The sequence below is a fragment of the Lygodium microphyllum genome, chromosome 24, assembly GCF_053477565.2.
Source record: "Lygodium microphyllum isolate KBCC chromosome 24, Lygodium_microphyllum_v1.1.10, whole genome shotgun sequence".
In the NCBI taxonomy this organism is placed as follows: domain Eukaryota; kingdom Viridiplantae; phylum Streptophyta; class Polypodiopsida; order Schizaeales; family Lygodiaceae; genus Lygodium; species Lygodium microphyllum.
Genome location: NC_141158.1, coordinates 102601424 through 102623590, shown reverse-complemented (window position 1 = coordinate 102623590; position 22167 = coordinate 102601424). Strand labels below are relative to the sequence as shown.

Here is a 22167-nt window from a genome sequence, read left to right as displayed (position 1 = left end):
ATTCTAGCAAATGAATTCAAGCCTGCACTTCCGCCATCAATCAAGGGGTCTATAAGCCTACACAATGCTCCAGCACCCCTCGCTATTCACCCCCATCAATTCCAAAGGAAACCTAGTAAATTCACTTTCAAGATGTATCAGTGTTATCAGTGCAATCTACCAGAGAATCGCTCTTTCATTTGAAGAACGAGTCTCCCGTTCCTATAAAGGCCATGTTCAATCGTCCTAATCTGAGATGATCAGGAAGAATTCATGACTTGGTGCAGCAATCTCAGACAAAACGCTTTAGAGCTCGTGGAACATTGCCATCTGTTGATTTCAGTTTTTTGGAAGGCCTCAACCGATCTTCGGCTTCAATAAACGGCCGCTTTGCAGTTATAATGTTATTTTGTTTCCTCTTTTGCCGCCTTGTGGGTTTGTTCTTCCCTTTCGTCTTGTTTTTTAGGACCACAGCCTTGCCAGCCTTGATAGCAGCAAGCTTATTGGCTTCTATAGCCTGCCGGCTTTTCATTTGCTGATTTTCATTTGCATCACGCCGAACAGAGCCAATCTGCTTTGGATCTAGCACAATCATATCAGGTTGCAGTTTATCAAGTAACGAGTGAACCTCAGCTTCTTGCCTCTGCTTAAGAGTTTCAAATGGGTTTGCCACGTATGTGTCAAAATTGGCTTCACCAGCACCAGGATTGACTCAAGCCAGACAGCCTCCAAAAATGAATGCAATTCAATTCGCATCAATGGATTGCCTCTCACTGTATGCATTTGTAAGCTTTTTCAGCTGTGTGGTACGCTTTATCTTGAAGAACACCTCATTGCCATCCTGACTTAAGTCCTTGCCGTGACGAAGAACGCGATCTCTGTAAAGGTCTGCCAAGGAATGGAACAATGCTCTTTTAATCCGCCAAATTGACGCCTTGCAATGGAAGGAAGGTTGCCTTGGCCGCCGCGTTTCTCAGAACGGGGAAGAGAGAGACAGACATAAAGACGGGAACACTGTGTGGATCTGAGTGTCTGTCACGCCTGTGCCACAAAGCTCATTTGTTGCCACGCCTCGCGATAGAATTTAATTCGTGAATGGGCGGAAGAACGAATCAATGGTTGGCCTGCTTGTTTGCTTCGTCTGTCTTATCCTCAGCGGAGACATTCAGAATGCCGTTGGCCTCGATATCAAAGCCGACAGTGATTTTAGGCACACCACGAGGAGCAGGGTATGGCCCCCTTTTCTTTCCAATCCAGCCCTCTGTTCCTCCCAGTAATCGGTATATCCCCCTCGTCTCCACAGAAAGCGAAAAAGAAGGAACCCCTCTTCCCATTCAAGCGCAGCCCACCACTTTACCTTTTTCAAAAATATACCTCTCCCTCTTTTCTTAGCTTTTTCTTTCCTTAGAACTCCCCCAATTAGCATTACTCCCCCTTCCTTTTCGTCATTTTGCGTCTGAATATGGTCTACTAGTTGGAGGACAGCAGTCCGCTGCGAGTAAGGAGATCAATACTCCCAACATTGTGCCTTCTAATCATTTTCTGCTCATAAACTTGGTTTCATAATTGCAGGTTCACATCTTTGCTGGCCCTCTTCCCGCCAAGACACAGCATCATCATCCACTTAATCTCGTAATAAGGGCATTCATTTTGGTTCATGTTCTGCATAAAGCTTTCACATATTACCCTCTGTTCATCTCCTTGCTTCTGACGTAGTGATTTTCCACAACATCTGATGTCTGACATCTCTTTGCAATCAGCATTTCAGTCCTATTGACGGAATTCATCCTCCTCACAACCTGTTCAGCCACTGTGACGGCCTCTGACAGTTTATATTTGCCTCTGATAGTTTATATACTATCAATCTCTCATGATGATTTCAGTGAGAAAGGAGCAATGGTGAATGAGTCTATAAGCAGGCTAGAGGGCAGTGCCTTGGCTGTTATTCAAAGCAGCAGGACAAAGATCCTTTGGCATCAATTTTTCATATTTTTCTAATACACGCACATCATGCATCCAAACAAAATCATGCGCATGCACTAAGGGAATATATACATTGGATGCGGATTATTAAAATGCATCACACAAACAATGAATCACACGCGAAGATTAACACAAATTCACAACAAAAGAAATGGAGGCATATACGACTCGGATGCGCAGCAACACGACATCCACCCCCTCTAAACCTGCGCATCCTCCGGATGTGCCAACTATCCAGGATCATTCAAGTCCACAAACAGGTCAAGTCCATCTTCTGATTCTAGTAAACCTGTTTTTCCATCAGCTTCATCATCCCAATGAAATTTCTGCCCCTTTCGAAACAGCTGATAGAGAACATCTGCAATATGAGCAAAATGAGGAATCCAAATCATGTAAAATACACAAGCTCCCAAAAATCTCCTCACCTCTGAAGTAGTTGAGCAATACTCTGCAATCCTGTTTATGGCATCCACCTTTGCAGGAGAAGGCTTTCTGCCATAATATCCAACCATATGCCCAACTATGATGACTTCATTAACAGCAAAGACAGATTTCAGCCCTGAAAACTTATGTCCAATATTTGCAGGATCCCTCAACATAGGCTGTTTCATAGCTTTTTCAATCTGCTCATCACTATCAGAAGGAAGCGGGCCTGCAACCGGCTTAACCTTCTTATCAACTGTTTTATATTTTGTGTCAACCTTGGCATCATTCAAGCACTCTTTCCTTTGCTGCAATTTCTGCAAATTTTCAACATCTTTCAACTCTGTTGGCTGAAAATTTTCAGCCTTTAGCTCTATGGACTGCATGGGTGCAGTCTGTAACTCTGTATGCAGAAATTTTTCTGCATTCAACTCTGTTGGCTGAATGAATTCAGCCCTCGGCTCAATGGACTGCATAGACGCATCCTGAAACTCTGTATGCAGAAATTTTTCTGCATTCAACTCTGTTGGCTGAATGGATTCAGCCCTCTGCAATTCCGTTAGCTGATCAAGATCAGCCATAAATTCAGTTTGCTGAGTTTTCTCAGCCTCTAACTCTGTTTGCAGCATAAAACCAGAAATTTCCTGAAACATATCCAAGGTTTGCACAGGTATGATCTTTGAACCCTTGCATGCATCAGTTTTCAGCATTGCTCTCATCTCAAACAATGTATCTGCATAAGACATCCCTTCATACAATCCATCTACATGCTCTTCTGCTTGCAAAATACCTGCATTCTTCAACTCTTTCTCCTTACGACCAATGTATGCCTGGCAGCTCTAGGCAAATCTGAAATTTTCTGATAACTCACTGAACTATCTGAAGTAAACCCAACAAAGCTATTGGAGAAAGACTGGCTGCCAGAAGGCGAGATCTCCTCTTTTCTCCGCTCCGTACCACTGGCGTCTCGCAAGACAGCGGTACCTAATGAAAATCCAACTCCTTCGCAGGTAGTGGTGCCTCACGCAAGGAGTCCCTGTTTCTCGGATGATTTACCCCAACAGTCATAAACTGAACAGCTCGCATACCATCTTTACTGCGTATCCGCACATAAGCTGATCCGTCATCCATCACTTTTGTTTCCATTCTTGCTTTTGTAATGAAAGGCTGTCCAAGAATAATCCGATAAGAGCATGAATCCTGAACAAAGCAATGATAATCCTCTTCAACATTACCAATAGAAATTTTGATACTCGGACAAGCAGCATACATATCACCAGAAGTATTATTGGCGGCTCTCATGCGCCAGCCATGCTCTGCATCCATAGGCCACTTGCCACTCTCATAAACACCTCGAGCAATAAGATTAATCTCAGAACCATGATCAACTAAAGCAATCAAGGGAATTTGTTTCTTTCCAATCCTTACCACTGTCTCAGTGGTTGCTCTAGCCCAATGACTTCGTGAAAAATGGCTGCGAGGAATAAGAATAGGGGTCTCATCATCTTCATACTGCATAGGCTGCACTATTTTCTCCAATTGCGGATTAACAGAAGCATTCTCAACCATCACTGCATCATCATGCTCTTTTCCAAGAGCTCCATGCCACAATCCCTGTAAAGCAGGTCCTTCCATCGCATGTCGTTTCCTCCGCAAAAGATCCTGCATCTGATCCTGTATTTCTCTTCTAGCAATCCCAAGAGCCTCTCCAACAGTAAAAGTGACTTCACTATTCAAAATTCTTTCATGAAAAATCTTACTCATATCCGTTTGCATATCAAGGTCTGACAAGAGCTTGAATCCTGGCTCTTTTCTTGGTTGCCTCTTTTCCTTCTGCTTGTCTCCCATTGGTTGATCGGAACCTGTTTGAGTTGGAGAATTTGACATAGGTGGAGCTGTAACAGGTGGTGAAACAAAGTCACCCCCTCTAGTCTTTTTGGAGGAACTAGGACCCTCCTCATCTCTTCTTCTCTTTTCTTCAACCATGGCATCTAAACCCTGCGTTTTAGCAATATAAGAAAAAATAGAATACCTGTCAACAGGAGAATCCCATCCTGTTTCTCCTCGGATGCTAGAGCCCACACAAGTCATAGTAGAAGTTTGAACTTTCCCTCTTCTCGCTATCTCCAAGGCAGAAGACCATAAAGCAGAGTCTCCATCAGATTTCTGCTCTAGCTGGACTCCAAAAGCTGAAGCATCTCCTCTAACACTCATATAAGCTGATCGCGCAGCCATATCATCAACAAGCTTCTTCATACCTCCCTTACCAAAGTTCGTGTCAAGAGGAGCGCCAGTCTCTGTCAGCCATATCTTCCCATCTTGTCCCCAGAACACTACATTCTTCTTACGTGCTTCCTGAAAAGCATCACAATCTCTGCAGTGTTGGTGCTCTGTACTATCACACCAAATACATCGTCGCCCTTTCCTTTGACCAGCTGGAAAAGCAGTCACTGGAGCAGGTGCTACAGCAAGTACTGACATAAGTTGCTCCTTTAACTTACCAACTTCAGCTTTGACTGCTTCAATCGTCAATTCCACCAAGCCTTTAATAACATCATCTACAGATAAGGGCACTGGAGCAGCAGGAACTGGTGGATTCATAACAGGAAGAGTAGGCTTAGGCAAAGAATCAGCAGGGGTAGAAGAAGAAGTCTCCAAGGATTTTTCAGGAACTGATCCTGTGTTTCGATGCAATCTGACTCTCCTGCGCTGCTTCTTAACAAGAGCATTCACAGCATCAATGACATGTCTCCACTCAGTCTTTAAACCTGAATCAGTAGCTTGATCTTCCAAAAGATCATCCAACTTTTCCTGTAAATCAGCATCTGCAGCTTGCAAAAATAACTCCACTTTCTGCATCTCCAAAGCTTGCTGTTCAGTCCCATCCAACTGATCATAACGGCTTTCAAACTCTCGCAGAAGAGCGGTAACAGAAAGTCCCTTATTAGGCATAGAAACCCATGCTAAAAAATTCCTGCGATTCATAAGACCTGTATCCTCCAGGAAATATTCATCTTTTAATGCTTTTTTAAATTCAGCCCAACCTGCATGTGCCTCTTGAATTTCTGCAATTCGACCTTCAAGAGCGCGCACCACGATCCGCAAGAAGTAGCGGCTCCAAACATCTTGAGAAACTCCAAAAAACTTCATCTTTTCTTCATATAAATGCAGATAAGTTGACACTTCCTGGCCATTAAACTGCTTCATCTCCTGTTGGACAGCTTTCAAAGCATCCATAGCATCACTGTCACGTTTTGCATGAACTTGCTGCTGCATATACATGGTAAATGACTGAAACAGGTTCTTCATGACATTATCATCTGTCATCTCTTCTTGCGAGTCTCCCATCTTGCTGATGACGCAGCACTTTCACGTCCGGTTCACTAGAAATGTCGTAGAGAGACACAGCATCATCATCCACTTAATCTCGTAATAAGGGCATTCATTTTGGTTCATGTTCTGCATAAAGCTTTCACATATTACCCTCTGTTCATCTCCTTGCTTCTGACGTAGTGATTTTCCACAACATCTGATGTCTGACATCTCTTTGCAATCAGCATTTCAGTCCTATTGACGGAATTCATCCTCCTCGCAACCTGTTCAGCCACTGTGACGGCCTCTGACAGTTTATATTTGCCTCTGATAGTTTATATACTATCAATCTCTCATGATGATTTCAGTGAGAAAGGAGCAATGGTGAATGAGCCTATAAGCAGGCTAGAGGGCAGTGCCTTGGCTGTTATTCAAAGCAGCAGGACAAAGATCCTTTGGCATCAGTTTTTCATATTTTTCTAATACACGCACATCATGCATCCAAACAAAATCATGCGCATGCACTAAGGGAATATATACATTGGATGCGGATTATTAAAATGCATCACACAAACAATGAATCACACGCGGAGATTAACACAAATGCACAACAAAAGAAATGGAGGCGTATACGACTCGGATGCGCAGCAACACGACACCGTGGTCGCCAATGAGAGCGGAATTTAGGTGACGGGAAGTGCTTAAAAATAGCTAAAAATCATGGATATCAAGGGAAAAATATTCAATGTCAAAGGCGGCGGCTCGATCTAGGACGATTTTAAGCATAAGCAGTCGACGGGCGCCCAAGTGACACCTCCGGATTTTTAGTAATTTTTTTGTCAGTCAGGACAGGATGTGGGAGCTGCAGGCCTATCCAGGATGCCGAGGCGGATGCCCAGAAATTTACAGCACGTCAATCGGAGCTCGTATGCGGAAGTTGGTCCGAAACCAGCCGGGGTGCCCAAAAGGGGGCCCAAATTTGAAATTCCAAAAGGTGTAAGAGAGGGGGGTGACCTTTGGCACCCCCCCTTTTAAAAAAAAACGTGATGTAGGGGGGGAGGGGGCAGCGGCTGTTTTCAGCCGCCGAAAAAAACGCGCCCCCCCCCCAAATCGTGATGCTGCTTGACAAGCAAGCTATGGAGTGCATTATGCCAGGCTTCAACAATCGATCCACACTCTGCATCGCTTCAATCCGCGCAGGGAATGGTGGCCTGTAGAGGGAGAGAGAAAATCAGTCTTTCTCTCTCCTCCCTCTCTCTCTTCTAAGGGGGAATTCATGTGGGAAGGAGAAGGAAGAAGAAAGAATGATGGAGGCTTGTCCGGCATGGATCGGATTGCTCCACGGGCTGGAAATGGTAATTGGTAATTGTGCTGGACATGAAGTGCTACTCATTTCCGAATCTACAGCCATGGACATGAAACCCGAAACACGCAAATAAGCGATAATTTAAAATTTTCAAAGGAAATTTGAGCTTTTATGGCTTTTGATGGATAAAATGTTGTTCATGTGGGATTAAAATTGTTCATATTGCTGTTTTCTATGAGTTCTTGCTGGTCATAATCAAAAAATCAGAAAAAATATGCATCTTGTGGTTCAAAATAATATGCTAAAACACGTAAAACATGAGAAAACAAGGGAAAATGATGGTTTTTTGGCATAAAAATGGGAAAGTAAATAGGAACATCAAATAAACTTTCATTTTTCTGCAAGAAGGAACTAAGGACCACAGCCCATAACCTGTTTTGAATTTTTAGTAATTAAATAATGCAAGAAAATAAGGGAAAATACAACAAAATGGTGGAAAAACCCTAAAAAATAGGGGAAAAATACATTTTGGGTTCCAAAAAATAAGGATAAATAAGAGCAATGTTTGTGAATGTTTGTGGGGACTGAAGCATGAGGATTTGCCTCAGCTCAACCCCACCTTCTTGTTCTAGTGTGTCTTTTTCCATTTTTTTCACATAAAGTGATGACAAAATACCCTATAAACCTATGCAACGATGCAATATTTAAACGGGGAAGGGTAGAGGAGTTGAAATATGTCTAAAGGCCGTGTGAAGATGATGGGAAAGTTGTTTATTTCTATGCATAGCATTTAGGACGGATGATAATTAAAATTAAGAGCTTAGTAGCATGAGGATCACCTCGGTGCTAGGCCCATGCAACGAAGCACGAACGGTAGTTGGAAACCATTAAAAGAATGTTTTTGCACTTGTGCACGATACTATTTACTAAATGTTTGAGCACTAGGCATCCACCAAATGCATGGAGCATGAAAAAGAATTTAAAAATATCAGTGACCAGCTCCTGGACATGTATTGCAATTGGTTTATTAGGACATGACCTACGATAAGAGGCAGTGAGGTACCCATGTTGTAGGCTAGTCGTGGGGTCTAGGGAAAATAGAAGTAAGGACAATGGTACATTCCTGGACACGCTTATTTGGTACCTTGAGCGACTTTTGTGCGATGTGTTTATTTGTTGAGCGACGCACTGAGGGGCCAATCCCCAAGGTGTAGGAGAGTCGCAGAGGGTTGACGACATTCAGCCGTAGGAGGAACCCCATGTGTATGTGATTCGAGCCTTTTGGCTATGTGAAAGGGACTCCCTCTGAGGAGTAATATTGGGTAGGATCAGTTGGACTAGAACGTATTATGAACGCAATGTTTAGGAAGGCAGAGATTTTGATAGACGCTCCTGGCCGCAAGGCCGAGGGGTTGTCTTGTGCGTAGTGACGAGGCCCGGCTAGTGCATGAGCCAGTGCCGGCCCGTTTTTAGGTCCATCAATGTACTACATGGGCAGCATGCTTATGGACAATAATATGGCCAAAGTTTTGGTAATAGTAAGCAGCAAATAGATGTACATGTGTAGCAGGGCTATTATCACCATATATAGTATGGACAACCTGAGTATCATTATGAGCAGCAGCCACATTGGTATGACCCTCCATATGGATAGCATGAGCATTATGGTCATGGGCAGCCATCTGTTGTACATGAGCAGCAAGATGACTATGAGCAGCATGTCAGAACTATTACTGAGCTCACCAATGGTGATGAGTATGTGTGTAGATTGCTATCTAAGGCTCAATGCATTAGACACATTACTAGTGATAGGATACGGGAACTACATGCTACGGGCTTATGCTATTGATGTGTTAAGCCGATATCTTGTGATCAATCAGACAAATGTAGAGCACAGAATGCAAAACTCCTATTTGTATTTGAATATCATTATACCAAGGATAGGACAGATCTTGCTAAAGACCATTTCGATGTGGGTCTAAAGTAAGGCAAACTTTCATTCAAGAAAGAAGATCATGTAGATCTTAAAGATCATGCTCATATTACTGATCAAGAAAACATGTCCTTTCAGGAGACCCTTCAGTCTGTACACATGTCACATATGAGGTTTGATGCAGTACACTTTTCAGCTTATGCAACCTCATGTGTTATTGACAGCATCCAGGCGCAGATCGAGCTTAATCTTATGATGCTTATGGAAGACTCGATGCAATAGCTAGTGGTACTGACCATTCTAGCTTTACTTGTGGATGGTAATCCAATGCATGGAAAGGATAACCACTTTCCATTTGACCTCGGTGGTAGTGCAAAGACCCACGCTTGAATGGATGACCTGTATGCTGGTGATGCTTACCATGCAGGTTATCCATTTGATCCCGAGGGTTGAAAACAACCTCTATCTACATTAGCACTCCCCGGATGCAGTCCCCTCACCTTGAGGCGACAACCTTGGCTGAAGAACAACGTGATTTGGACCTATTTTGTAGTAGACAACCAACTGTCTATGAACGGTTTTGGGTTTGCATTAATTGCACCCATGCATGACCTACCTAGGCTAAAAGTATGCTCAACGAGCTCCGTTTTGACATGCAGAACATCTCATTTGGAGTTGCCATTGCAAGTTATGATTAGTTTTCCATTGCAGGCCTGTTCGGGACAGCATGCTGTCCAGTGTTGTCCAGCCCTTCTTGTTTGCAATTGGTGCCTATCCTTGTACTAAGTTACTTGCTTTCCTCATGCTCACACTGCATACATGCTCATAGGCCACCATTCCACAAGATTTCACCCCGCCCCCTCCCCCCCACCTAGCCATACTAATACGCCCTCTTTTTGTTTTTGAGGGCAAAAACCTTTTGGATCGGGATGGAATGTAAATAATGGGATTAGAGGGTCTTATATAGGGTTAACACAGAGTTAGCACATGTGAATACCCGGTTACACTAATGGGGTATTTAAGGTGTACAAGGACTTGATTAGGGTACCATTTTGATAAATACAAATCTGTCTCCTCACCTTCACCTTCAGCTCCCATGGCTTCCTTTCTCTCTCCCCTCTTTCTCTCTCTTTCTCTCTCTTTTCATGTCTTTCTCTCTCTTCTCCTAGTGTTTCTCTCTCCTCTGCTTTCTTTTTCTCTCTCTTCTGTGGTCTTCTTCCTTCTCTCCTTCTCTCTCTCTCTTTTAGTTAGATTAGTTAGGCATCCTTCATTACATAATCAAAACATATGACAAGGGATTGTCATGATATATTATAAGATAAACCCAATGACAAAGGGTATACATTGCACCTTATAAAGTCACCTTTGTGGTCAGATTCCTTGGCTTTCCAAGAAAGACCCAAAATTTTGCCCAAATCTTCCCTTGAAAAGTTTCTATTGAGCCATGAATCCTTCGTCCTTTGTAAACATGTTGTTTTGAAGTAAGCTACAAAAACATGCAAGGGTAAAAACCACAATAAGCATACTCTTCTTGAGGTCCTTCCAAGAGTCATAGCCTTTTGAATATCTTGAGCAATTTTGAGTTTAAAACTCTCCATTATTGCTTCATCGGGTATCTCCCAATCCAAACATAAGAGACTTGGTAATTACAAATCTTGAAGGTATCCATACACACCTCCTCTCGAGTAAACCACATATTGTGCATACTACACAAAAATTCTAATTTCATTAAAAAACTTGTGGTTTGATCAACATAAATAATGTCTACAAATTCTTTATGAATGGCATGGAATGTTCTGCTAAGGCTCTCTATAGGTTGCCACTCAAAACTCGCAGATGGAAATATATTCTATTTCGCATTTTCTTCAAACAAAAAAATATATTCATATATATTTTGGAACTCAAACTTACAGTGTGCTTCCTAAGAAAAACACACATTTGGTTCTTTTCACCTTAAGAGAGCCCCCGCAAGATGGTAACATTGTAACCCAATCATTTATAGTAAATGTTTTGGGGTCCCATTCTCCATTTATGCTTTTACTATAGATGGTGTGAGAGTTTATGGAATGTGAAGGATGCCTTGTGGATGCCACATAAAAGACAACAAGCATGCAAACAATGTGCAAAGAAAGAAACCTACAAAAGAGAGGTCAAGGATCTAAGGGTGAACCTCAATGAGAAAATTTAAAAATACTACGAGCGCCAAAAAGAACTTTGAAAATTCTCTCAATTTTCAAAATGTTCTGAATTACCTTTACTCTGTCATGTCTTTTTTAGATGTTTTATCAGCTTTTATCTCGCTTTTATTAGTTAATAGGTCCTTTGGGACTACCAAAACTTGTCACGAATTGAAGGGGGGTTTTATTTTTGTGAGCTTTTATTTTCGTTCTTTTGCAATCAATCCTTTTTTTTAGAGCTATTTTGTGCAATGCACCCATTCTATATATACATTTTTCTATGCAATATACCCCCATGCTTTGCATTTACATGAATGCACATCAAGAAAACAAATGCCCACATGGCATATTCTCAATATAACCAACCAAAAACTAGTAAAATATACATATCATATTGTGGGAGCTTTCGCTCAACTGCCAAGACCCACGGACCGCTTATTGCTTCAAGCGTTCCAAGCCAAGCACTAATGGCTACCTCTCACATAGCCGACGCGCCATCCATATCTATGGGTGTAGTGAGCTTACCTCCATGTCATTCGAGTCACCTCCTCTTCCGTGCACTCCGGTAGCTCCACGATCCAAGTGCAAGCTTCAAGCAAGCTCCATCCTCAAGCTCCACGCTCCAAGCTCCATCACTGCGAGCAAGAGAAGAGAAGAGAAGAGAAAAGAAGAAGAGAGGAGAAGATGGAGAGCTTCTCCACCCCACGGTCCCTCACCCTCACACACTCACTCCCTCACACTCTCACACTCCCTCTCTCAAGCACAAGCTCAAGCAAGCAAGAACAAGAACAAGAAGAAGAAGAGGAGAGCTACTTTTGGCCACACACAAGAATGAGCTTCTCATTCACTTTTCAACTTTATATACAAAACCCTAAATCCCTTTTGGGCGGTCATCCCCTTTTCCCATTTTTTACATGGACGGCTGTGGCCTAGGCCCTTTTCCCATTGTCCCTCTATCTTCCTAGCTTCCTTTCCACCGGCCGTCTACATTTACAATTTGCACGCCGGCGCTCCTTGAATTAAACCATGATGCGCTTGCGCTCTTTCACAAAAGTTTTGACTTGCGCTTTTCCTTGTTTGCCTTTGTCTTGTCTTCTATTTTAACTTTCTGGATCTTCCACCGCCTGGCACTCTTCTATAAGATTTCAGGGTGCACCTTTGTATTTTAAAATGCACCTTTCCCCTTTTGCATTTGCCTTGGGCTTTTTAAGGTTGCCCCTACGCTTTTGGCCTTTTCTTTTCTTCTTTCTTCTGTCGGGCTACCTTTTTTCCACCTTTTCCCTGCGTCTTTTTTATTTCCTTTTGCTTTCTTCGTGTTGTGGTTAGCATTACCCCCCTCCTAGACGAGTGCCAGTCCCATGGCACTCTTCATCAAAGGTAGCATGTGAAGCTTGCACCGAAGACGTGGGTGGAAGGGACTGTTGTGGTTTGCCTTGGGGGAGTTCTGATGTTGGTGTGGATGAAGGTAGTTAGTGGCACTGTGCTATTCTGATTGGCTGGCTGATATGATGGTGATATGGCTAGTCTTTTTTGGGAATGGCTACTCATAGCTGGCATGGGGGTTGGTGTTCATGGGATGCTGCATAGATTTGAGACGGGTATTCACTGGTGGGTTTAAACCAACACAAAATTTTGACACGTGTTGTGTCATGTCCATCTCTGGCGCATACTTAAGAAGTGAGACAAATTTAGAGTAGTATGCATCAAGAGTGAGTCCTAGCTATTTCAGCTCGTAGAACTCATTCATTTTCTGCATATGTTATGCAGGTGGTAAGTATCTTCCTTGCACCGCTTTCTTCAGCTTTTCCCAGGTAATAGATCCTTCCGCGATCCCTTGATCTCTACACCATTGTTTCCATCAAAGCCTGGCTTGGCCGGTGAGCTTCAGCTTGGTGAGCATAGCCTGGTTGGCAGGTGCAGTACCGGCTACTTCAAAGTAATCCTCCATAGACTCTATCCAAATTTCAGCATCCACTTGGACAGTTCTACCTTTCCCATCAAATTCAGGCAGCTTAATCTGCTTGAGAAGAAACTTCTTCTCCTAGATTACGATAGTACTTGATGTAGGAGGCGAATTGGGAATCTGTACCTGGGGTTGTACCTGGATAAAGTATTCTTAACGTTATAACTCGCTAATCGTTATGATTTATATTTCATACACAATTCAGCTACTATCAACCAAGAATCCTAGCCACTTAACTTTTTATCGATTCTCATGGACAAAACAAACATTGATAAAAAGAAGTCTTATTGCATTTATATGGGTCTAGTTCTTTCGAAGTACAATATTTCTTGAGATGATAGGGCAACTATTTACATTTAGTTTGGGGAGAGTAATGTTGTATTACATTTATCTACGGGAACCGGATAATAGTATGGTTTGAATCTTCAGGAATCGGTAAGTCATCGGAAGATTAGGGTATCCTTTCCTTTGGAACCCATTCTTCTCATAGTGCCCCAACACCTTGATCCTATCAGCGGGGATTACACGGGTCACTTCCTCATATACATATGAGTTTAGCTCAACCCTCCGACCTTGAATATGTAAAGTTGAGTTTACATGAGTCTCCACAAAAATGAACAGCTTCACGATCTTTAGGTCTTCCAACCACTTGATCCTCTTTAGGTTGGTTTGAAGGTATGAAAACCGGTGGACAGCTATATAGTAGACTCCAGAGTCACCCATCCATCTTCATTTCACTTACAAAGGCGATGGATTAAAAATACAATCTAGGATGTTCATCATCTGAACCCTTTGTTGATAATCCGGGGAATGCATCGCGGTCATAAACATGACTTGGAACACTAAGGACCTGTTCCATGCTTCATAATTCTGAAAGACAGCATCGAAAGTAAGGAAATGTTCGGAACAACAACATTTGCTTTACTTCTTCTTATTAAGATTTCTTAAAAACAAAACCTTCGTTGGTTCGCTCTGATATCAATTGTAACGTGAATACCTGTTTTCTTTAGGACATGTCTTAGCAATCCATCAGAAAGGAGATCTAGAAAGCTCCGCCCGGCACTCCCATGGAATGTTACGGGGTTTGCGATCTAGGACTTTCCACATCTGACACGTAGCGGAAGTATTCTGGCCGTTCCCACTTAGGACCGACCTAAATCAGGGTTTTCCCTAATGGTCATTTCCTAAAAGGCAACTAGCACCGAAGCCCGAGCGAACTACTTTACGCAGAAACGCCAGGCCCGAAGCAGATTTACGTTGCACTTGGTTCAAGGATAATGGGAAACGAGAGGGATGCAAAGCTCAACCTCTCTGCCATAAGGCATAGCCCAATTCCGTTCCCTTAAAATAGCGTAAATCAGGATTATCATAACCTAGACTCTAGGTCAGCGCCCTTGTTGTTCATGTCCTTTGAAACGATTTTCTTGCGGTCATTTATGATTGAGAAAAGCTCCCATCCAACCAGGACCACCCATCCGTAGGACAGACCCATGGCCACATCCACCGCACTTTTCTCAGGTTGTTTTAGTTGTCTAATTACCTACCACATTTAGTTGGACATGCATCAAATAGCTTCCTTAATTAGTCCGTTAGGCACCGGTTCCTTCATGTAACCATAGCACTTGACATAGAAAAGCAATGTCAAACAAGTTCCTTTTCAACAGCTTATCATATTTATCTTTGGAATACATTTATAAAGTCTAGCCCGTAGGCTTATCCATAATCTGCCCGAAGGCTATCCAGCAATCCACAGGGATTACTAATCCAAGATTGCGCCCGTAGACTAGTATGCGGGCCTTGAGATCCAATCCTGAGTCACATTGGCCTCTTGTGCAAGGCCCGGAAGGTGAGGGATTTACAGCCAGAGCCCCCCCGGGCACCCAAGCGTCCTCCTGCTCCAAGTAGCGCTCAACAGAGAGACCTCTCACGAGGGTTCGGTCCACCTTCCTGGTGCGGTTAACAACCCCCTTGGCTAGGGTCAGGCAGACAATCGGGGGTAACTGAGGCTACCTCTCCCTTCAGGCCTTCAACCTGAAGCATTAGATATCTTTTCATCCTTTAAGTCCATGTGCAAACAATTCAAACAGTGCTTTCGAAACTGTTACAAACACAATCAATTCCAGTGGTCGTTTATTCAACCAACTGCTAAGGAGTGAATCCTTCTCTCCGAATGCATCCAGCATTTGATCCAGGATCAATTGCGACTTGGCAAGATCCCTAAGGGTTTGTTTGTTAACCCTTATTTCCTTGGGTTAGGGCCATACCCTATTAACGCAACTTAACCAATATCTTAAGTTCTATTAGTAGTAATTATGGTATTCCAAATTACTGGTTGGTCTTTTGCTTCCAAGCAATTATCTAATCCCCTTATCTTGGTCACTTTTCCCAAGAAAGGTACTATATCAGGATGACTACTCATCCTCTTGCAAGATAAACTTGCGCAAGAATCTGCCAATCTCATTCCGAGGAATTGGCCATTCTCTTGTGGTCAAACCACAAAATCATGTGACTACAACTTGTTGCACAAGTGCCGCATCTAATCCATGGGACTATTTTACCCATTCAACAACGTCTTCTAATCACGGAATCATGATTAGATAGGAAACAGGGTTAGGGTGTCTTCATAACCAATCCATTCCTGATTGCACTAGGTCGACATTGTCGGTCCTAGGATTCCAATTCAAATCGAGTTTCATCTTTTTAGCGAGCGATCCTTAGGGTAGAAACCCTAGATCGTTTTTCGCAAGTGTGTCCTATTGTCCCTGCATTCTGTGAATGTGGACAAGTTTTTAGGATATGGAGTTTCGACTTGGCAATAAGTGCGACTATGTCACATCCTCAACGTGCTAAACCCTAGTTAGCACTTTGGGATATGTTGCATCGATTTAACCATTCCTAAGCGATTCCTTCGTGATTTTAGGTGTTTAGGGTAAACCAATTTACTTGTCTACTCATGAAGATAATTACGAATGCAATCTCGTAATCACATGATTCATTGCCTACATATGATTAGATTTACAAACCCTAACTTTTCTAGTTAAGATCAAGAGGTTAAGTTACGACATAATTTCCATTGATCCTTCTAAAACATGCATTCACGATTCATGCTACTAGGCTTTTAGGGTTTATATTAAAATGAACCATGCAGCCTTTTCCTAATTTCATTTCTGAATGAATTATTCGTATCCTGAATGAGCATTACACAACCTTTCGTAACTACTTACATAATTGATTGAGATTTATGCCAACTGACTAGATTTTAATGTACTTCATGCAGCCCTAGAATCATTTCCATGCCTTGCAAATTCCTACTGTTGTTAGCCATCTTCTTTAATGAATCATTGCAAAGAAAGAGATGTCTAATAATGCAACATGCAATTTATCTTTCCATTCATAATCGAATTGTAGAACAATAATTTTGACTTTGTAAAGATGATCATTAGTTGACTAAATTCGTTACTTTGCAATGCATAAAAACAACTTGCTAAGAATGCATAGACGTCTTATGTCCTTCTTTCATTTGTTTCTTTGAAAAATACAAATGACCGACTCTTTGATTGTGAGTTATTTTCTTTAAAATAGCCAAAAGTGCATCCTAATTCCATAAATTATCCATGCACAATTGCAATATTTTGACGTAAACCAAAAATAGGAAGAAAACCTGGACTTGTGGTGAAATGTCCACATGGATGTTAGGAGAAGATCCTCCTGCGGTTACACCTTGTGCCTTTTTAGGGGCCATTGCGAATTCGACCTTCTTGCCTTGGCCGCTGACTTATGATCTTGGCCCATCTCCCTCGCACGTGAAACTCCCTTTGAGATTCGGCTTCCTTGATCCATTGCACCGTCTTTCGGAATCGGGCTTTAGAAGGCCTTATAGGCTTCCTCCTCGAATCTTGGAGAAACGAGAAGTTATCTTTAGGAGGGTTTAATGGGAAAGCCCTTAAACCCAACAAGGATATTGGCCTTGTGACAGATGAAATGAAGGCTTTTAAATTCCAGATTTAATATGGCCCTCACGGAAAGGGATAAAATGGATTTATAAGACTTGTGTGGGGAGGGTTTTTTAAAAGGAAACCGGGGGGAAAGAGGTTTTGTGGAAATGCTATGGAAAGGTTTTGAAAACTGGCTAAGGTGGCTTTTATAGAGACTAGGTTGGAGAATCCACGGGAAGGGTTTAAAACGGGGGTAAATGGATTCTTGGGGGATGCAAAGGGGAACTGCTCAATTCTCAAGGATGTAAGGGAAGAAAAGGGGGCTTAAATTCCAAGGGGGAAACAAGGGAAAAGGGTTTTGAAGAAATTCGGGAGTTAAAAAGGACTTGCATGGGAATTTCAATGAGAAAGGGGGCTTAGAGATCCCCCTTAGAAGCTTCCCAAGAAGCTTCTATGAAGCTTCTGTAGCCGTGACTACTCCACGTGGAGGAGGAGGCAACTAACTTTTTAACAGTTAGTTGGCGATGGAAGTCGAATGATGGCAGCGCGGCAGCAACTGGCGGCTCTTCTCCGGAATTCCTCCCCCCTCACGGCGCACTCAGAGGCAATGTTGCTCTCCTCTTTCTCTCAGACTGGCAGCGTCATGACCCTCCTTTTATTTTTCTTCTTCACCCCATAGAGGGGGTTTTTATAGGGTAGGGAGAGGAGACCTCTCTCCCTACACAGCCAGTTGCATGGCCCTTCTCCCTTCCACAACCTCCAGCAAGAGAGCTAAGTCATCCCTGCCTACTCCCTCTCCTCTAGCACAGCCTTCGGCAGGGGGAAAGAAGGGTTAAAATTTTTTTGCCATAAATTAATCAATTTCCTCTTGACCTCCTCCCAAGAGGAGGTTCACAGGAATATATGTGGTTTCTTTTACTTCGGTCTCGTTTCTGCTAATCATGATACGTTGTGTATAATCTCACCGTCCCTATTTTCAATGTCGGCATTGTCATTGCATGAGACTCATGCGTGCACGTAATATTTTTCAGCAGAAATATTACATCAAGCTCCCAATAAGGACTTGTATGCTTTGGAACCCCAAGGTAGATTCCTTGGAGCTTAAAGATACTAACATATTTGAGGTTTCTTTGCAAGTGAAGTTTGGAACTTTTCCTCTCATATGCTACCTTGGCAAATGATGTAACTACCACACATTGAAGTCCTCTTCCATGCCACCTTGGCAAATACTATATCCACTTTCTGATAGACAATGCATCAAAGCATAGAAGAATACTAAATCCTAACCTGTAAATCCTAAATCCTAAACCAGGCCCTAAACCTTAAACCCTCAACACTAAACCATAAATACCAAAACCTAAATGGTAAATACTAAACCTAAACTAAGCCTAAAATCCAAATCCTAAATTCTAAACCATAAACACTAAGTCCTAAACTCTAAATACCCACTTCACGAAGGACCACCCATTAAAGCATAGGTCAACATAAAGCCCTAAACTCTAAATACTAAACCCTAAATTCTAAACTATCCCACATGTTATCTTGGCAAACAATGTATCCACTTCACGAAGGACCACCCATTAAAGCATAGGTCAACATAAAACCCTAAACTCTAAATACTAAACCCTAAATTCTAAACTATCCCACATGTTATCTTGGCAAAAAATGTATCCACTTCGTGAAGGATTGCCCATTCAAGAAGAGGACAACACTAAATCCTAAACTCTAAACCCTAAACTAATCCCTAAATGTTGTAGCTCCCTCACCCCACGTGGTTTGAGCTCTGTTGTAGCGCATTGATAGCTCCACTCTCCACCCTTGACAAAGTCCCTTGATGTGCCTCTAACTACCTTGCACATACTCTTTGGCTATGAATATGACTTTCTACCCTCAAGATGGACCATTCTACAAATTGTGAGCATTGTGCATGACGTGTCGCATTCCGTGGGGATTTTGCTCCTGATGATTCTCTAGTGGTTTGCATGATGAAGGCAAGGACAAGAGGTCAGAGTGGAGTGTTGATGTAGGGCTCACGGTGCATTTGTTGGAGTCTTTAATACCTGCAATTGGAAAATCTCTCATGTGGTCTCTTCTTAAGGAGAGGTGCTCCCTAGGTATGTCTTGCCCTTGATGTGCCCTGAACTATTGTGGGGGCTGCTAGGGGGCTAGGGGACTAGGGGCAGAGCCAACCGACCAAGGACACTGGATGCACCGAACATGAAGACCCCTAGGTGTGGTGATGTGATCGTGGGTGCTTCTTATCTTTTCGTTCCTTTTTTTTTTTGCCACAATATAACCATTGCACTATGCGGAGGCTATGAGCCTTTCAATGGGCCCGGACATGTCAAGCCTCGGAGGCTCTGGAATTGGATATGCCTATGATGATTTTGCCCTAGCCTCGTTGTTAGGGGAGCCGTTGTTGCAATATATGGTGCGATTGCGATGATACGCGTCGTGAGCTCACTGTAGAGCTTGGCCCAAGAAGAGAGTGTAGCCCATGTATATGCTTTGGTTCGTGCGATGTGGGCACTCGCAAGGGTGATCTTTCGCATTCAGTAGTGTGGCTTTGTTGTGGTTCTTGTGCAGTTGGTGGTCTTGCGGTGGCCTGGCCATTGAACACGTTTGTTTGCACGAAGACCTGTGTCATCCTGCATCCACTTGTCACTTTGTTAGAGTATATGCTCGCTTGTGTTAAGTACATCAAACAAATGCAATCATGTTAAGACATAATTTTTCAGAATGCTATGATGTCTATTGGGATGCCTATTTCATTGCTTGTTAAGGTTGCATACATTAACGATAGGTAAACGAAGTGTGTACAAGTGGGGATCTTGCCCCTTTACTCAAAAAGACAAAAAGTTATTGCATGATGACTTGCCAAGCTACTTGTACATCATAGGGGCTTAGTCGATTTATACCAGGCGGGGTGAGTCCGATTGGTTAGGCGACTGGGGCGGTGCTGGTGCGGGACTCCCGTGAGGTTGGGCGGGGAACATGTCGGCCAAGACATGAATGGTGTAGTCCCAAGTTGCCACCGTTTCCAAAATGCCCTTAAACAATTCATTAAATTCTTCCCTGTCCCGAGCCGCCCTTTCTTTTCGTAAGCACCTGGTGCCCGAGCATACGTTGGAGGTCTGTGCAACTGGTGTTGCCACATGCTGCGCGTTTCTTTGAGTCTCAACTTTCTTGGCCCGTGGATTCTTCAGCCTTCGTTTGGGACGGTTTCACTTAGGACCTCGTTTCTTTGCATACCTTTTGAGGGTAGGCACATAGCGCACCGGCAGAGGCGAATGTGCCGCATGTTCCCGTCGTCCACGGAGAGCCTCTCTGCAAGCCAGCTGCCCTAGGTTTTCCATGTTTTTCTTGTAGGGGACCTGCAACATGCAAACCAAGGGTTAGGCCTTGATGCAGAATAAGACCGTTCGCATGGGCTGAATTATAGTGTGGGTTAACAAATGCATATGACTAGAAGAGGCGGAGTAGGATGTGCTGTGCTCGTCGTAGCGGGGTGGGCCTCGTGGTGATGTTGAGTTAGCCTCCCACCATTAGCAGACCTTGGATCACGCCGAGTTACATCAGCTGGTGGTCATGGATTTGGGCAGGGCTCATCCTCGGAAGGATGGAACGGAAAGGAAAAGGTGTATAGAATGGGATTGAACCCTGCTTACATCATCAAGGATGTTGGTCAGGCCTTTCCACAGTGGCTATGCGGGTTGCATGCCCTTCGACCGGAGGTGGAAGCGGTCATGTGAGAGAGGGACCGGACGAGCCTAGCCTGTTGGCCCCAACTCTTCTGTCTGCGCTTGAGTGTTATTGCTTGTGTGTGTTGATAGTGTCTATAGAGGGTGACACAAAAATCATTGTTTATATGTACACTTATTTACGAATCCATGTCACTTCATGAGGATAGAAACCAATAGTAGAACTCGGGATTGTACTGGAGCCCGACACAAGCATCTAGTACACGTGGCAGCTTACTCAATTCCGATAGATATTTTGCCACATCGAGTAGCATGGAAACTTGCTCGAATCTACTGGCAATATGTAACTCCTCCTCAGTGAGAAATTTATCAAACAGAGAGTTTTTTTGTCTAGGTTCAGCCAAGTCCGTACCCTGAATGGTAGTTAGCACTTGAAGGGAAGTTGGTGCCACATAGGTTGGGTCTCTTTGAGACCGCCATTTGGCCAATCGCTCCTCAGAGACTCTCATGATCTAAGCTCCTGGTTTGGCTATTGCAACGTGGTTTTCACACCAACGTTGTTCAAATTGACTTCGGCCCTCTGACAGTCGCTTTAGTTGCTCTATCTCTAAGAGATTTGGCTGGCAGAGCGCATCATTGAATGTGATAGTTAAGCGCAGTTGGTCGCCTTCCTCGCCCGAGATGAGTCACATGCGTTCATGTAGGAGCCTGTTATAGTGCTCGTCAAGATGTTCTTGCTCTTCCCAAGATAAGGGAAATGGAAAGTATTCTCCGAGTTGCTCTTTAGGGAATGCGCGCATGTCTGCCAAGACATAGACACGTGCAAACACCTTGAGCTTGGCATCCAACTCAGTTAAGCATTCCGTGACACTTCTATGTTCAACGAGGGCTTGCTCGGTTGCTATCTCATGCAAGGTTCTAGGAGTTTGCCTGGGCTTTACCGTAGCTGGGGGCTCACGCCTAGATGAGCAGGATCGGTAAACGCTAGGATATCTGATGCTCTGGGGGTTTCCATGTTTCTCCTGATGCTTCACCATTGCGTCATGGTTTTCCTTGGATGTGGCTGGTATAGGTTTGTCACCCTCTTGTGACAACGTTATATCCACTCTTGACTACTCAATGAAAGTTCTATTGTCGGTGGATTGAGTATTGCAAGCAACCATTGATGGTAACGACTGCTTTGTTTTTTCAGAGCACACGGATGTGTCTGCGGTTTCACTGTTGTTAGGGGAGGCGTCAATGGGTTTATTGGTGGGTGGACTCGATGCTTTATTCATCAACTCTCCAGTGCTCTTCGTCTCAATGTTCTTGGAGTCCTCAACCACCTGCAATTGTTGTTGTTTCTGTTGTTTTCTCCTCTTTTTCTTGGTCAGTGAAGGTGCATCTTTCAACGACTTAGGACCCTGGACTAGGTCAACCGTTGATGTGCTTGGTTGGGCCTTAGCATTTACTTTC

At 43.3% G+C, this 22167-nt stretch overlaps 1 protein-coding gene across 1 annotated transcript in view; it reads right to left on the bottom strand.

Moving 5' to 3' along the window:
- Window positions 1-271: 271 nt before the first annotated feature.
- Window positions 272-22167, bottom strand: part of LOC148015461 (uncharacterized) — an 88341-nt gene continuing 66445 nt past the window's right edge. Inside the window, exons 3-4 of the mRNA XM_087665209.1 lie at window positions 754-857; window positions 272-669 (exon numbers count right to left, since the gene is read on the bottom strand). Coding sequence (XP_087521335.1) covers window positions 272-669; window positions 754-857 — 502 coding nt within the window. The remainder of the gene's footprint in view (window positions 670-753; window positions 858-22167) is intronic.